Source organism: Camelus dromedarius, chromosome 3, assembly GCF_036321535.1.
Source record: "Camelus dromedarius isolate mCamDro1 chromosome 3, mCamDro1.pat, whole genome shotgun sequence".
Taxonomy (NCBI): Eukaryota; Metazoa; Chordata; class Mammalia; order Artiodactyla; family Camelidae; genus Camelus; species Camelus dromedarius.
This window is the reverse complement of record NC_087438.1, coordinates 7,453,464-7,471,277: the sequence shown is the minus strand read 5'-3', so window position 1 is coordinate 7,471,277 and position 17,814 is coordinate 7,453,464. Positions and strand designations below refer to the sequence as shown.

Below are 17,814 nucleotides of genomic sequence, written 5' to 3'. Positions count from 1 at the left end.
CAGCAAAACTGCATCTTTCTCATCAACTTCCAAGTTACAAATAAGTGATAAAAATTAGCATGTGGACTCTTCCAGAAGCAGTGTCCTCTGCTCATCACAGACCTCAGCCCATCTCCTAAACTCACCGCAAAAATTCAAAGCTACACAAACATGTACCTTTCTCACTTTCTGAGAGAAGCACTGATTCATGTGATCATGTTGCGGGGTTAACAAGCCAGACACAAATGGGTGTGACCCTCCGGCCCCGTGACCCACAGGTTCGAGCAGCAGCTGATGCATTTTGACTCATTCACATCACTTTGCCTTCTGCTGTCATCTACAGCCCCCCCTCCCCCCACCCCCCGTAGACGGATGCTAGCTGTGGGGCCCTAAAGCCACTTATCTGCTCTAATCCGTGTGTGTGTTGTGGGCAGGGTGGGGGTGGGGCTTTCATTTTGGGCTCGTCATCCAGCTAAACACTTTGTGGCATCTGTCACTTAGATCAAGCCAGGGTCATGGTGCAACGCATCGCAATTCTTTTAGAGCCGTTTCTTTACAATCGTGAAGGAGCGTGTCCTTCTCAATTTTCAGCAGGATTTCCTCTGCAGTGACATGTCCTAAACACTGCGAAGAGGTGGGAGACGAAAGTTGACAATCCACAAAGCTAACAGCCCATTATACAGATCAGTCCCGCGTCTTACGTTGAGGTCAGAAAAACCAGCATGCAGCCCACCCATTCTGACTACTCTGACCCCTGGCTTGAGCTGTCAGTGACCCACGGAAGCACCCTCGGCACCACTGTCTTTCCCAGGATGACAGAATAACCGCTTATTCTGCAGATGACCTCGTTCAACGGAAATGAAGAGTGGACCCAACGCTGCTAAGAATGAATAGGTATTAACCTTTCTTCTTAAAAACCGTGACAATTAACCAAAATGAGCCTTCCTTTTCTTTAGTGAGACAGCTAGCTAGCTGGATGACAGATACTAGAGAGAACATAGCCTTCCTCGTGTAACAGAACCCAAACGTGCCTCATTCTGAAATCTAGCTTGACTCTAGTCCAATTTTGACCTTATGGAATAGGATTTGGCTCCTGAAGTCCTCAGAGTGGACTTAAAGTGTGGGCTGACCATACTGAGCCCCCAAACACCCACCCCAGCCCCATGAGCCGTAACCTGCCTAAGAGAAGGGCACAAGTGGCCCAGGGAATCAGTTAACTCTTGATGAACTAGCTTCCGTGTGGTAATTACATGGCAGTGTAAATGGAGAACTCAGTACTTAAGAGAGTTGGCCCTGAGAACTCCCAAGTTCAAGTTCCCAACCCGCCATTTAAAATCTGGGTGACCCTAGGAAGGTAAGTCAACTGCACTGAGTCTCTACTGACTCATCTGGAAAATGGGGGATAATATCAACCTCACCACTGTGGAAATGACAGGAGATAGGGGTTGTATAAAAAGTGCCTGATGGACAAATCTCCCGGCAGAAAAATTTCAAGGAATTTAGGTGTGTGCTCTACTCCCAAGGAGATGAAACACAGCAACTCGCTCCTTAACTCCGGGCTGTGCACAGAGACCCCCCCTTCCAAAGAGCAGACCGGAGGAAGGAGGGAGGGGGGAGTCATCTTACAGCAGAGAAGCCTGGCCAGCACGACCTCAACCTGGTGGTCCAGGCCCACAGGGATAAGGCAGGCCCACAGCATGTGCTGGTAACGATTCTCTGCTCGATCAAACTTTAGCTGGGCTCCTGAATTCCTCCCAGGCCCATCTATGCACTTCCTGGTAAAATCTCATTTTAGCAAGAACCCAGCTCATAAGTCAGTTTAACCAGAACACTCCACCCTTGGTATCTGATCAGTTCCACCATCCCCCAGGTGATATCTGATCACCCTGGCCTGTCTTCAGCAAGAATCCTGTTAGGTCGCTTTGGCCAGAATCTCCCTGATATTTCCTCTTAGTAATTTTCCATCCACAGACCCCTACCCTGCCCGTTGGCTATAAATCCCCACTGGCCCTTGCTGTATTCAAGAGTTGAGCCCAGTCTCTCTCATCCACTGCAAAGTCCCATTGCGATGGTCCTTATACCAATGGAAACAATTCTGAATCAAGTCTGCCTTACCATCTGTAACAGGTGTCATTGGATATTCTTTTCATTTTAACAAAATCCTTCATATGATGTCATAAGAGTGGTCCTTTCCTCTGTGGTCCTCCTTTGAAAAACCTGTAACTCCAGTCTAATCATTAAAAAAATGAGACACACACAGATTGAGGTAGACATTCTACAGACTACCTGACAAGTTTTCCCCAAAAGTCTGAGAAACTGTCACAGCTAAGAGGAGCTAAGGGGACATGACAACTCAACATCACGTGGGATCCTAGCTGGGATGGTGGAACAGAAGAGAGACATTGGGAAAAAACCGAGGAGGTCCAAATAAAAATGGACCTGAGTTAATATTAAAAATGCATCAGTGTGGGTTTGTTTGTTTTGTCAAATGTATCCTCCAAATATAAGACCCTAACCACAGGGGAAGCCTGGCGTGGGTAACACAGGGATTCTGTGCACAATCTTTGCGGTTTGTAAGTCTGAACTATTCTAAAACTGAAAGTGTATTTCATGAAAGGAGGTTCAGGACAGGGCCACTCGACAAGAGTGAAGCAGAGGGACAATAATTCTCAGCTGGCTGCCGGGGGTGGAGCCTCTCCACGCCATCCACAAACCTCACCAGTGGTGCAGGAAGCTCACCAGGAGGCTGTGGTGGGCACAGACGATGGCGGCTGGACGCCAGGATGGACCCTGGGAAGGCCAGGTGGATGGAGAGGAGATGCTGACACAAAGCACTCATAAACAGACAGGCCTCGGTGATTGCCTGACCGAGCCAAGTAACAGAAAGAGAAAACGATCACTCCTGGTACAACCATAGCCCCAGGGTTCTGGCTTCGCTTTGGATGGTCAGTGGCATTTTCTCTGAGAGCCGATGGGGGTAGAAACCCATGCTAGCCACGCTTGACTATCTATCCATCTACCTATGTTACCAAAGCCAAGGAAAGCACCCTTTGGTTAATTGTCATGGTTTTCAAGAAAAAAGGTTAATGTCTATGCATTCTTAGAAGCCTCAGGTCCACCCTTGATTTCCACTGAGTCACTCTCCTCCAAACCCCATGTGGGAAATTTCAAACTTTCCCACCCTTAAGTCACCCAGCTCACAGCAAACCCCTCTCCCAGGAGATGACGCAACTCCCTCTTCACAGAGAGAACTGAAACCGCAAGAAGGGAACCCCCTCAACTTTCCCCCATCACCCCCCACAGTCACCCACACCCATGCTAGTGAAAAGGAAGGTGACTCCTCTCCTATTTAAAGACGCCCATCTCTCCTCGCCCTCCGGGGCTTTAAAGCCATTCCCCATGACTTCTGAGGAATATATTTGTGCTACAAGCTACTTCCTCTTTCTTTTCAACCTCTCCCCTTAGTTCACTCCCATCACATTATATTCGTGGTCTAAATTCTTCACCTTGCCCTTTGCCATGTGACCTCAAAGTCCTGCAAGAAGAACGTTGGCCAATAGGATGTCTGCAGGCAGAAGCTTGACACACACTCACTCGGCGGGACTCCTTCCGACACTTGTGCCTCAGCTGTCTGCCTAAGAAGAACATGCCCGGGCTGGCACGCTGGTCTCAAGAAGAGGGTGAGAACACACAGAGCAGAGCTGCCACAGCTAGAAGGCCCCGCTCACCCCAGACACATGAACGGAGGCAGTCTCTGTCCGCCGGTCCCCAGCCCAGCCACAGATACATCAACTAGAAACGTTTTAAACTAGAGTTTGGGAGCTACTGTGCAGCAAGAGGCTGGTAGCTGTGCTCAAGGGCCACCCATCTTAAAATAAATACGACTGTCAGTCCACTCAGGCTGCTGTAACCAACTGCCATTGACTGGGTGGCTTGAACAACAAACATTTATTTCTCACAGTTCTGGAGATTGGAGAGTTCAAGGTCAAGGTGTCAGCAGATTCAGTGTCTGGTGAGCGTCTACTTCCTGGTTCATAGACGGCTATCTTCTCACTGCGTCCTCACAAGGTGGAGGGTGATGGAACCCTCTGGAGGCTCTTTTACAAGAGCACTAATTCTATTCACGAGGGCTCCACCCTCGTGACCTATTTACCTCCCCAAAGCCCCACCTCCTCATATCATCACTTGGGGATTGGGAGTCAACATCTGATTGGAAGGGGTGGGGGAACGTAAACATTCAGTCCATTGCGATGACCAACAAGAATCCCCGTGGACCTGTCTTTGCGTTCCAGCCACCGGCCATCAATCAATTGACTCCTTTTCAGTCTAACTTCCAGACTCATCCACTCTCACTCTTGCTACTTACACCCCCACCCCACACACAGTCTCCTGAAACCGTCTTCCTTCTGACCCAGTGACTGCCTTGTGGCAAAATTCAATGGTTACTAGTCAGCTCTCATCTTACTAGACATCTCCATAGCATTTCCCACTTGTCTGTTCCACCCTTTTGGAAATACTCTCTGCAGATATCCGGCTTGTCCACCCTTCTGAGTTTCTTCCTATCTCTCTGGCCACTCTTCAGTTTTCTTTATGAGTTCCCCTGTTCTCTCCTTCCAGAAATGCCGCTGTTCCTCAGATGTGTGACTACGCCATCTCATCCCATCCACTCTCCCCTGGTGACCCCATCTACTCTCATAGATCTGGGAATCACCCTAAAATTCCCAGATCACTTATCTACAGCTCAGTCTCTCTTCCTGACTTTCTTACCTAAGTATCAGTCCAGTGGCTATTTCATCTTGGGCAACCCACCATCAATTCAAACTCAACACATCAAATCCAAAGCATGGTTCTTCCAAACCCATTCCTCCTGCCCACATTCTTTATTCAGTGATGAACATCCACCAGTCACCAGGGTACCCAAGCCAGAAATCTGGGCTTTCTCTTCAGCCTTCCCCCACCTCCTCCCCATCCAAGTATCAGTGAATTCTGCCAAGACCACTTGGTAAATATTTTCCATACCTGTCCGTGTTTCTTCATCCCCACTTCCACCCCAGAGCTGGGCCACCACATCCTTACTGGGGTCCACCCCTCTCCTAAATGTCCTCCCTGGTCCCACTTCTGCCCTTCCATTCATTCTTCAAGCTATCAGCAAGAAACTCTTCTGACCAACACAGCTACTACCTAAAATCCTTCATGGTTACTACATTTCATATAAGACTCAACTCTTTACCAGCTATCTCCTTTTTATCTGGCCTTGCTCTTTGAAGGGTAGCAGAATATGCCATCCCAAAACATGCCACTTTGACATAAAAATTATTTTGAGCTGAAGGCAACTGAAAAAAGCAGATGCAAGAAAAGCTCCCTCCCCATTTGCCTAAAAGCAAGACATACATCCTTTTTCTTTTTACTTTACCCCAGTTTTATTGAGGTATAATTAACACAGAGCATTGTGGAAGGTTAAGGTGTACAGCATAATGATTTGAGTTACGTGTATTTTGAAATAGTACCACAGTAAGTTTAAACATCCATCATCTCATATAGCTACCCAAAGAAATAATGGTTTTTGTTCTTTGTGATGAAAACTCTTCAAACTGCTTTTGTTTATCCTGCCATTTCTCCACAAATTTGTTGTTCTTCATGGAAGATGACATTTAAGCCAGGGTTCTAAGCCACCTCCTTGAGTTACTTGTTTTTCCCAGATGTCCCCCATGTTTACATGAGGTACAGGTGTTTATAAACGTCTGGTTTTCTCGTTAGTCTGTTATTACAGGGGTCTCAGTTGGGAACCAGGGGGTAGAAGGAAGGTTATTTCCTCCCCAACATCCGCTTTCCACCCTCAGCTCTTGTACCAATGCCCTTCTAGTCTACTCTGTAGTCACACAACTCTCTTTTTAATTTACCCATGCAGCATGCTTTCTGGGATCATCTGGTGACCTCTGCACGACCTAGTCCCATTTTCCTTCCTTGACTTTTTACCCAGCTACCTGATGAGTCATCCCTTCCAACAGAAGATCTGCCCTCCGAGCCTGGATTAGGCACCTGGACCGTGATGCCGCACGGTCCACATTTCTGTGTGCCTGTGGATTCCCACAGCCACCACAACCCTCACGACCCTTGTTCATAAGTCCAAAACTTCCAACTGACTGCAACCTCAATAATTACATAGTAAGTAAAAAGACTGAAGGATTCTTATTTCTCCCCTGAAAAAAGTTCACTTATCAAAAAGGTTGCTAATTATCAAGCCATAACCCACATTATCTAAGATGGCACGGACATCACAATTATTAATTACTGATTCATTCAACATGTAATTGGGTACCAATTATGGGCTAAAAATCTAAGGAAACAATCAACCCAAGCTGCTCTAAAAATGGGAAAATGTTACAGAATTAGGGTTGTCTCAAGACCTGATTTTTCTGACACCGGGTACACAAAGTGTAGTTCTCCAAAGCAGGCCAGTAGAGGGAACTGTTGATTGGAAATAGCAAATCCCACTAGCGCAGCAGAAGAAAACAGATTCTCCCCAACCAGGAGAGGAGGGACGTGCAGGTGGGGAGGGGGGTGTGTCCAGCAGGCCGTCCTCTCTCTGATGGAGGAGCAGGGCTAGCTGCCTTGGAGGAGGTGGCACTGCTGTGCTTAGTCAGAAAGACTCTGAAAACTGCAGTTTCCAAGAACAGGCAAGGCTAGGAAACCTCAGAGATTTGCCAAGTTCTAATTTATTTGAAACAGTAGAAACCTAGCAAAAGGAAAACACCTCTTAAAAAACCATAAACCTCACAGTGAAGTCAGACTGAAATCCTGGCCGGGTGCAGTAATAATAAAATAAGATGAACAGTGGGGAGTGTTTATCCCCGGCCCAGGCCCAGTCATACATTCTCTTCTCAAGTGGGACCCTGTCCAAATCCTCCACGAGCCAGGACTCGTCTGGGCAGCCTGCGCCGGCCGGCCACCCCTGGGAGCCTGACTGCCACTTTGTCCCCAGCAGCGAGCGGCGTGAATAATGCCAGGCTGGTTCTCAGGGCATCTCCTCCGCATTTTTAAAGATAAGTTCCAGGAATAGCAATTTCAAGGCTGCACCAGAGGTTACTTGGCACGAACCAACTTGATATTATCACCAGTCCAAAAGGACCCCTGCTGTGTGCTCAGTGCACCTCGCTGCTGCCGTTCTGTGAAAGAAGAACTAGAGATGGAGAGAGTAAACACGTAACGGCCATCCCTGGCCTTGTAGTTCATTTCTTTGGTTATCTTGCTTTCTACTTTACTTTTTTTAGGGGACGTATGAGAGCAGCTGAAATCACCAGCTAAATGAGATTCAGGGATTATCTGAGGCTTTAGTTTCTTACAGTCTCTCCATTGTAAAGGCTGAGTTCAGATTTGGCTGTATCTCGATTATGTGTAAGTCCCTGGGAGGCTAGGCTTTTTAGAGAACACCCCACAGGCAGATCAAGGCATTTGCATTCGAATTTACACTCACAAGTGCGGAGGGGGCCTTGTAGAAAGCCCTGCTGGGCGGCTGCAGTATCAAATGATACACATACATGGTCGCTTTACAGTTTTTCTTTAACCACACAGCTTCTGCAGGGTCCGATTCTGACTCGACCAAGTCAGCTGAGGTCACTCCCCCGCCCTGACCAGCAACTTGTTTGGGCTCGAGGCGAGACGTGTGACACAACCCCGGCAGATGTAAACAAATCTGTGCTGGAGGCTTCTGGAAATGTTTTCCCATCTCAGAAAATAACACAGGCAGGGATTTGCTCATCCTGCCTGGCGCCTCCTGCGCTGTAACGTGAGGCCACGGTGCTTGGAGCTGCCAGGCCGTCTCGGGATCATGTGGGAAAGGTCAAGAGCATTTCTGAGACGCTCAGAACACGACAAGGCCACGCAATGAAGCACCCCTCCCCCGCCAGCTGTCGCCTTCAGACAGGTCGTGTTGCAAGAAGAGGCAGCTTCCTCACTGTTGAAGCCTGTTTTGTTGGGGATTCGGGAAACTGCACCCAAAAGCATCATAAGAGATCCTGGGCTCCAATAAAATCAGGGAAACACAACAGCAAGTACTAAGAAAAGTTCACTTTGAGTTGACAAACACTGAAAAAAGCCCTTTACCCGAACAAGAACACCCTTGAGAACATAGTGGGAAGTGTAAATTGGCACTGCTTTTCCTAAGAGCCATTTGGCAGGGGCTGCGAAAATGTGCGCATTTAAAGTGTGCGTGTCCTTTGATGGAGCAATTGAGTTCTGAGAATCTGTCCGTGCGTTTCCGCTCCTTCCTTCTCTGCCCTGCTCTCGGCCCTGGAGGCTGACCTCACCAACCGCCCCTGCCGGGCTCCTCAGCCCCGAAGGCTCGGGGGGCTCAGCAGGGCCGGCCAGGAGGGGAGCGGGTGTGTGCCTGCGCCTCCACATCCATCTCCCACCCCTGGGGCTGCGGCTCGGGTGTCCCAGGTCCCCTGGGTGCCCTCTGCTGGGCTCTCACCCCAGGGCCCACCCCTTAGCTCTGCCCTGACCTCCACTCACAGTCCCCCGGCCAACTCCTCAGTCTAGCCCTCTGGGTGCACCTGCCGCTGCACCAGGATGCTGACGGGTGCACCCTCTTCAGAAACGTGCCCCCCCGACACAAACGACTTGACGACAGTGTTGTCTCTAACAGGCTCATTCAGAAACTTGCGGGCATTAGACTTTTAATTTGGGAGACAGAATTCTTCCCCGCCCTGTAGACCCAGCACTGAGGACGGCCCTTGGACATGAAGTGACTGCTGGATAAATATTTTTTCTAAAAGAGGACCTTGTACAGAAAGATGAGCCACAGTTGATTGAACTGCCTCAGTTACGGGACGCGTGGCAGGGGGTGCGTGCTGTGAACACACCACCGCTCAGCGGTGCCGCTGCGGGAACCGGGTACACCGTGCGTGCTCCGGGCTGCACAGAAAAGCCTCCTAGAGCTACTGCGTGAAGAAGTTAAAATCACAATCTCTACAGATTTATCCCATTCATGTAAATAAAAGGTGCGTGCACACTCTGTGTCTGAAAATAAGAGAGTGAGGTCAGGGACGGTAACCAGCTGGAACGTGGTCAATGGACGAGAGAATTAGGGAGAGTGAAATGGGATGTTTCTTCTTCTTTCTCACTGATACCTCTGTAGTGATTTTTCACGGTAAGCACAGATTGCTAGACATCTTTAAGAATTAAGAAATCATCAAATAAATAAAACTGTTTATGGAATTGGATGAAAATGGGACATCATTTGATTCTACCAGCTAAAAGCCCAAACATCTTCTCTTTGGTTAAAATAGTACATAAAGGCTCAGTCACTTCCCTTTAGTCTCACTGTGATTTAGTGATGGTTCTGTGTCCCTCTGACGACGTCTCACCCGGGTCCATGAACCACCCCTGCCCTCAGCTTTCCTGCCCGCTGAGAGGCCACCCACCACCGCCCTGCATAGGAACCTCCAAGGCCTCAGTTCTCAGAGCGAGGCCCCCAGGCCAGCAGCCCAGCATCAGCCGGGAACTCACTGAAGCGAGCATCCTGAGCACAAGCCCAGACCCCCGTCACCCAGACCCCGGGGGCCGGGCCCAGCAAGCTGCGCGCCACCCAGATCGGGGCTGAAACATGGGCCACCCGCCTGCGGGTGATGGCGACTCCGCCTGCGCCCGAGCAGGACCCCAGGGGGCCTTGCCAGGACAGACCACGCCCCACCCCACCCACCCCCTCTCCACGCCCTCCACCTGCCTGCTTGTAGAAAAGCTTTAGCCGAGTGCAAAGAACAAATTTAATCAGAGAATCGAGAGACGTTCAGAAACCAAAGAAAACAGTCAAGCAAGACAAAACAGCAATAGTTTAGCCATTAAACAAAGCCAAAGACCTTCTCAAGAGCTAGAGATAATAGTCTGAGCCACATCCTTTGAGCTGTTTTGCAGACACTGAGACCCTCACCAGGTAGAAGGAGGTAGCTGTGTGCTGCCCACAAGCACACAGACCCCAGAATCAAAAAGTTGATGACGTTGACTCGCAATGACCTCACCACCAACCAATCAGAAGACTGTCCCCGGGCTGATCACAGACCTCACAAGCCCCTCCCACACCCTGTCTGTAAAAGCCTTTCCCTGAAGGCCGTGGAGGAGTTCAGTTCTTTTGAGCACCAGCTGCCTGGACTCCTGGCCGGGCGCCTGCAATAAATGCCACACCTCCCCTCACCACACCCTGGGGTCAGCAGTTGTGATGCGGGTGTAGGGTTCCCCTTTAGGTGTAAATCTAATCTTAGGTCTAATCTATACTTCCTGGTACCCCAGGAAGGAAAAAAAAACAAGGCAGACACAATGTTCAAAGAGATAACAGAAAAGTATCCTTTAAAGCAAAAATATGACTAACGTAAGTCAAACAGCCACAGGGAGAAGGAACTGACACGTATGGCAGCGTTGGTTTGAGGTTTTTTGGTTGTTGGTTGGTTGGGTTCTTTTCACCGTCAAGGATGCAGGGCGGGAGGGGGAAGGCAGGAGATCTTTACACGTGTAAGAAATATCAGGATACCAACAAAGACAAAAATCAGGCTGGACTCTGCACTTGTTACCTGGACTGTTCTTCTGCAACATGAAATGAAATGGCAGGGGGGTAGGCAAAAGACAAGTTGTTTTTTTTTTCATTGTGAATACAAAATAAAAACATTATCAATGAGGCAAGAATTCAGAAAGCACTTCTCGGGTATTAAACCAAAAGTTATGTCCTTACATATGCAAAGAGCTCTGGCAAATCAGTAAGGCAAGTCACCTCTTCTTCTCATAGTTTCATACTCTAGTATGACACGCAGGCTCTTGTCCAGGCCATGCGCCTGCTGCCCAGGAACGCCTGGTAACAAGCATCTGCATTCTGGCAGGCACTGATGTCGGTGCTCCACACTCTCCACCTGCCATGGAGACCTCTTCACTTAGAGGTCTCAGCATTTCAAAGGCCTGAGGACCAAATGAAGGCGATGTTTCTCCAACCACCACCCTGTGGTTTCTATCCCTTTGAATTAGCATCATTCCCTGACCAGCAGGCTGAAAGCTATTCCAGACCCACCTCTCCTCCATCGCCCACATCACAACCACCAGGACCTGTGCTTTCGGCCATTGGCATCTTGCTCCTCTCTGCAACTGCCCCGTGCGCACCAGGGTCACCTCTCCCGTCACCACACACCCACCTCATGTCACTCAAATGCATCCCCTCGTGTTGTATCTACACCCTTCGTGACCTGGTCCCTGCCTCCTCCTGGGGCCACCTCTCCCCCATCCCAGACACATGCAGTCCTTGGTCATTGCTAAGATATGCGGGGCTCCCTCTTGGTCCCGTGGCTTTGCAGCGCACTGGCTGGAACAGCCCACCTTTGACTTCAGGACCCAGCACAAGCCCCTTCTCCACGATCCCTGTCCCAAACCACCAGGCTAGATGGGGTGCTCTCACCCTGAAGCTCCCAGCGCACTCTCCAACAGGGCCCATCAGAGGCTATTTAGCTGGAGAATCACCCAAAGGAAGAGCTGCCCTTCACTTCCCCACCCCGGTCCCGGCCAGCGGGAGGCAATGAGTGATGAGGCTACGATCACGGAACACCTCTCATGATATCCTTTTACGCTTCTGCTGTTCAGGACATTGTACACCAGGGCTTTCCAAGCCTGAGGGGCCTCCACAGAGGGGTAGCTTCACGCCCTGAAACCTGACGGGGTAGACATGTGTGAGCACAGCCCCAACACCTGGCAAAGTTTGGGGGTTCCCCACCTTAGGCACCTCAAGTGAAAAGCAGGTGTGAACAGACTGCTTCCCATTCCGGGGGTGAAACTGCCAGACGCTGACGTCTCTGGTTTCTCTGGGCTCCCCAGTCAGTCCCCCACGCTGGCTTTGACACAGGAGCCTGTGATGCAAGACAGGACAGGGAGGTCCCCCTTTGGCGGCCGCGGCAGAAGTTCCCTTTCCAGAATTAGCATGGAGTGTGGTTTGGGGCTTTTTCTGCAGCTTCCCTGGCCCTGAGTCCAAGTCTCAACAACTCTCAACAACATCGTCATGTGTCCCCACATTCCCTGAATAAACAAGCGCCTTTTCTACCACATTCAGTCGGAAGCAGCTTCTTTCCTGGAAACTGAGAAGCAGCGCGATACAGCAGATGTGCCTTGGAAAGCCAGGAATTTTGAAAGTGGTCAGTTACAAACTCGGTTCATCCCACGATTACAAATGAAATGTGGCTCTGAAGGGATGAGCAAAGTTTCGTGCTTGACTCGAAGTCTGTCTCACATCAATTCTAGAAGAGGACTGGGGAGAACAGTGCGGCTTGCGATGCCGGTGGAAGGACCACCTCTGGAGGTGACCGCCTTTGGCGGAAGGACACCATATTTACAAGGTGTTCTCACTAACGGCCCCGCCTTGTTAAACTGATACATGCTCAGCAAGAAGCCCCTGCTTTTTCTTTACATCCCCAAGCAAAATGCAAGGCTACCTTGTAACTATGTCCACTTTCATACATTAAGTGGCACTAGTGTCCCTTCCACTCACTAAGGAGCCACCAGCAACTTCCCGATCCCCAGTCTCTAGAGGAGGTGCCAGCAGAGGCTGGGTTTCCAGTGCAGCTTCATGTTCGAAGACTTGGGGCAGTTCCAGAGCTAGTTCTGCCCCACCCTGCGTCCTGCACTGGTAGGTAACCTGCACTGTGAGGAGAGAACAAACCCGACTCCATATCGGGTCTGTTCCTTTAGCTCTAGCCCTGTGCCCTGTGGCCTGGGCTCAGTCACACTGGCTCTGCGTCTTTTGTAAAAGAATGTTGCCTGTAGCCTGAGATACACAGGAGAGCCCATTCTCACAGCTCTGACCTATACGGGTATAACACTTTTCCGTTCATATGGAGAACAAACAGTAACACCTATCTTGGAGGCTTATAGAAACATAGTGACCAAGTTTACATGCACAGCTGCAAGAACAAAGGATTCTGGCACCAAGAAGTTTGCAACAACCAGCCACACCCCCTCCCCTTTTAGTAGAAAAGCATCCTGAATTCTAACTTTGGGACACTAGTCCGCAATCTTCTTGAGCTGCTGGCTTTCTGAATAAAGTCACTATTCTTTGCCCCAACAACTCTCGATTTACTGGCTTGCTGTGTGGTAAGTGGTGTGAGGTTGGACTTGGTAACACACTGTCCCAAACACACGAAGAGAATGTGCACCTACCCTCAGCCCTTTTCCTGTCCCTCTTGGCAGTAAAGCATAACTCCTGATCTATTCCATCCCTCACACACTAACTCAGGCCCTGAGATCATGCGCACCCCCCCCCACCACTGCCTGGCAGCTCCGCTCGGCCTTGGCTCGGGGAGGGAAGGGAAGCTGGGTCTTACCTGCCTGTGCAGCTGTGATTAGGGCCGTGTTCCCCTCGCTGTCCTGCCAGTTGACGTCAACATGGGGGCACTCTGCTAAGACCACCACGGTGTCCACAAAGCCGTGATAGCAGGCGACAATAAGGCCAGTCTAGAAATGAAGAGGGAAGCAGGTCAGAGGGGCAGAGCCGAGCGTCACCACCACAGACCCCACGGGCACCCCCTGCCCCCAGGGGAGGACGAGCAGGGCTGAGGAGGTGTGGAGCCAGGCCCGGGTCTCAGCCACAGGTTACAGCAGGCCAGCCACGGCTCGTTCTCAAATGCATGCTTGAAACGGGGCAGGACCCTGGGGGACCCTCTCTGGTACAAATCCTTTCTGTGTCCCCCATTTCTTGTTTGTAGGAAATGGGCTGCAATCAGCCTCCTTGACCTTCCCTGAGTTCCAAAGTGCAGATTCAAACAGCGGCTAATCAGGGATGGGAGGGAAGGCAAAGACAGAATAGTGCAGAGATGGGGCAGGGTCCTGGTTCCACCTCAAGGAACCAATATCTTTGAGTTCTTCTATAGGAACCAAGGCCCCCACCCAGGTGGAGGATGGCAACTTCAGACTGACCGCAAGATTCCTGGGGCACCGCCATGTTCCCGCACCACCGACCATAAGAATCAGAAAAGTCACACACTGTGCGGCCTTGCCCCACACGTTGCCTATAAAAATGTCTCCCTGGAAACCATCGGGGAGTTTGGAGTATTTGAGCACAGGCTGCCCGCTCTCTTTGCTCGGCCCTGCAGTAAACCTTTCTCTGCTCCAAACGCCAACGTTTCGGTTTGTTTGGCCTCACTGTGCATCAAGCACAGGAATTTGTGTTCAGTAACAGGCTGAGTGCTGAGGAGGCCTGTGTCTGGAAACAAAGACCCTGCCCTCAGGGCGCTTACATTCTATTTTAACGGGAGGGAAAAGCCTCAACTACAGACCTAAGGTGTAGGTGCTGGAATGTGTTAAAAGTTTAACTCAGGCCAGGGAGGTTGTGAGTACAGGGGCCAAGTGCTTCAGTCTCACAATAGGTGCTAGGATGGGCTCGCTGAGAAGGAGGCACTGGGCAAAGGCGGGAGGAGGTGGGGGAAGGCGCCAGCAGACAAGGAAGGGGGGGCTGCAGGCAGAGGGCTGTGCCCGGCCACCCAGAGACTGGCCAGGAGGCCTGTGAGGGAGCTGGGCAGCCTCGGGGGTCAGGGCAGGACTGGGGTTTGATCTGAGTGCGATGAGGGCTGTTGTGAGCAGTCCGCTTTCAATTATCTGCATCAATTCTGGCTGCTGGTCAGAAAACAGACTCTAAGAGTGGAAGCAGGGAGACCAGGTGTGATGGGTGGAGGAATGGGGGGTCCCCATTTCCTGGAACACAGCTCCTAAAACCCTTAGAAATCAGTTTTTTGTGTGCTAATGAGATGACTCGTGGTGGAAGCTGGTGCTAGGTGGCTTCCAGATGGGGGCTGGTCTCTAGGAAAACCAACCTTGAGATTAGAAGTTTGTCTCTTTCAGCTCCAAGCACCAGCCTCCCCAATCCCATCCCTGGGGTGGGGAGGAGAGGGTTGAAAACTGAGTTCAATCACTAATGGCCAATGATGTAATAGTCAGAGCAAATCATGTCTACCTAATGAAACCTCAAAAAAAAAAAAAAAAAAAAAAGCCCTGAACGATGGGATTCCGAGAGCTCCTGGCTTGGGGAACACACGGAGGCACTAGGAGGGCTGAGTCCGGGGAGAGAGAATGGAAGCCCCACGCCCCTCTCCACGCCTGGCCCCGCGCAGCCCTTCCATCTGGCTGCTCCCGAGCTGCAGCCGTTGCAGTAAACCAGGACAGGCAGTAAAACGCCCTCCCGAGATGTGTGTGTCTTTCTAGCAAATTGCTGAACTGGAGGCGGAGCTGCAGGAACCCCCAGATTTAGGGCCGGTCAGTCAGAAGGTGACTCCTGGGTCCTGTGGCTGGCATCTGAAGTGAGGGCAGTCTTGTGGGACTGAGCCCTTCACTTGGGGGGGTCCATGCTGACTCTAGATAGTGTCAGAATTGAACTGAATGGTTAGACAGCCTGCTGGAGTCGCGGAGAATGGGAGAGCTGGTGTGGAAAAACGACACATATCTGGTGTCAAAGAAAATCCACACGCCTGACATCAGAAAAGAAGACACCACAGGGGACTCCTGCAGATGCCAGGCAGGTGACAACGGCATCATCTGTGCACCAGTGACACTGAGCCGGACTCTGTGGGGCCCTCCTGGGTAGAAATCCTTTCCATGTCCCCCTCCATCTATTTTTTCTTTTCTTTTTTTTTTTTGGTGGGGGGTGGGAGGAGGCAATTAAGTTTGTTTGTTTGTTTGTTTGCCATGGAGATACTGGGGATTGAACCCAGGACTTCGTGCATGCGCTCCACCCCTGAGCTATACCCTCCCTGCTCCAATTTCTTGTTTGTAGGAAATAGGCTTCATTTAGCCTCCTTCGTCTTCCCTGGGTTCAAGAGTCAAACATTTGCTTAACAGGGAAGGGAGAAAATGCAGAAACAAAGGAGGAGCAGTCAAGAAACAACAGTGCAGCATGGGGCAGGGTCCTGGTTCTCCCTCAAGGAATAGACTTAACAATACCTTTGAGTTCTTCTGCAGGAACTAAGGCCCCCACCCAGGTGGATGACGGTAACTTCAGGCTGAGCACAAGATTCCTGGAGCACCGCCCCGTTACCTCACCACCAACCAATCAGAAGAAAGTCTGCACACAGTGGAAGATTCCGATTCCTTCCCCAGACGATTAACTGCAATTAACTTCTCCTTTCTCCCTTTAAGAAATTTCATGATCTAGCAGAATCTTTGGAGTTGGTTCTTGGACATGAGTCTACCTTCTCCCCAGGCTGCCGTCCTCCTGCATAAAGCAAACTTTCCTTTCCAACAAACAGTACTCGTCTCTTGAGTACTGGCCTTGGAGCAGCGAGCAGCCAAACCTGAGTTCGGTAACACCGAAAATCAAGACAAGAACCTGACGTGCCGGCACCCGGATCAAAGATTTCTAGCCTCCAGAACTGTGGGAAATACATTTCTGTTGTTAAGCTACCCATTTTTAATTTTTTTTTTCACAGCAGCCCAAGCTGATTAAGACACCTTGTAACAAAGGGACCAGTGAGATCCTAAAATTCAGAGTAAGAATTCGAGATCCAGAGTTAATGATCAAGTGACTCTGAGCTCTACCAGCTGCACCCACCAGCACATGGGGATGCCAGGCTTAAGCCTAGGGCAATCCCACAGTGGCCCATCTATATTTTTAACAGATTTTTAATAGGAATGTAATTTTCGTGGAATGAGGAGAGGGCATGGGCAACCTTGCCTGCTTATCTCAATAAGGCTCCTAGTTGCCGTCTCAAAACATTAAATCTCAAATATTAGAATTTTCAAAGTTTTAGAGATTGATTTTTTAACACTGATATTCATAGGGCAGCACAATGAACTGTATAAATTCTGTGACTATAATAAAGGCTATTTAATATACTCCAGCTTGTGCATTCTTCAAAATAGGTCATTCTATCTATAGAATGAAATGTTTTGCAATAATTCAGTTTTAAAGAGAAAAGAGCAAGGAGTCATCAGCCCAGGCAGACTCTACTTAGAAGCTTTCAGTTTCTCTGATAACCAGAGTTCACTGCCATCAACGCTGTCATCCTCCCAGCTAACTTGACAATAGATGGCCTGGAAAACTTGTGATTCCACCTGGTAAATGCCAAAATCTCATTTTGAACTTCTTTGGATGACAGTATTTCTCAAATATTCTACAATTTCCTGACTTACAGATAAGGCATGTTGTACAAAATGCAACCGCTTCGTTTTTACGTAATTTCATGAGAGGCTCATATTTATTACAGAAAAAAATCCAAAAACATAGACTAGAAAAAAAAATTATAGCCCAAACACACAATCGCACACACACATTTTTCTTTAAACCAAAACAGAGTTCTGTATAGTACAGGGAGCTATATTCAATATTTTGTAGCAACCTACAATGAAAAAGAATGTGAAAACGAATATACGTATGTATATGGATGACTGAAACACGATGCTGCACACCAGAAAATGACACAACATTGTAAACTGACTCTACTTTGACAACAACAGCAACAAAGCAGGACTGTTTGCTGTATGTTTGTCAGGAACATATCAGCAACATCTTTTCATACCAATGAAAGCACTTGCGTTTCAACATTTCCAACAGCCACGGGGCACTATACATACGGCAGAACCTTAGTTATTTAATGGATCCTACTCCTGGGCACTGAGATTATTTCCCACTTTTCTCTATTAGGAGTAAAACCTGCAATTAAAATTCCGAGACCTGAGGCTGTGTGCGTATCATTTCTCATTTTCTTAGGGGACATTCTCAGAAATAGTATTTCTGGATTAGAGGAAAGAGTTCTTTTGAAATCTTTTAACACATACTGCAAACCTGCCCTTTCTAAGGACATCCGCCTTCGCCAATCCTGCCATCCA

General features: G+C 49.4%; 1 protein-coding gene across 2 annotated transcripts in view; it reads right to left on the bottom strand.

Moving 5' to 3' along the window:
- ANKRD33B (ankyrin repeat domain 33B) overlaps positions 1-17,814 on the bottom strand; it is a 73,721-nt gene that overhangs the window by 13,392 nt on the left and 42,515 nt on the right. For both annotated transcript variants that reach the window (XM_031440720.2, XM_064479556.1), the window contains exon 2: positions 13,323-13,452. In XM_031440720.2, coding sequence (XP_031296580.2) covers positions 13,323-13,452 — 130 coding nt within the window. The remainder of the gene's footprint in view (positions 1-13,322; positions 13,453-17,814) is intronic.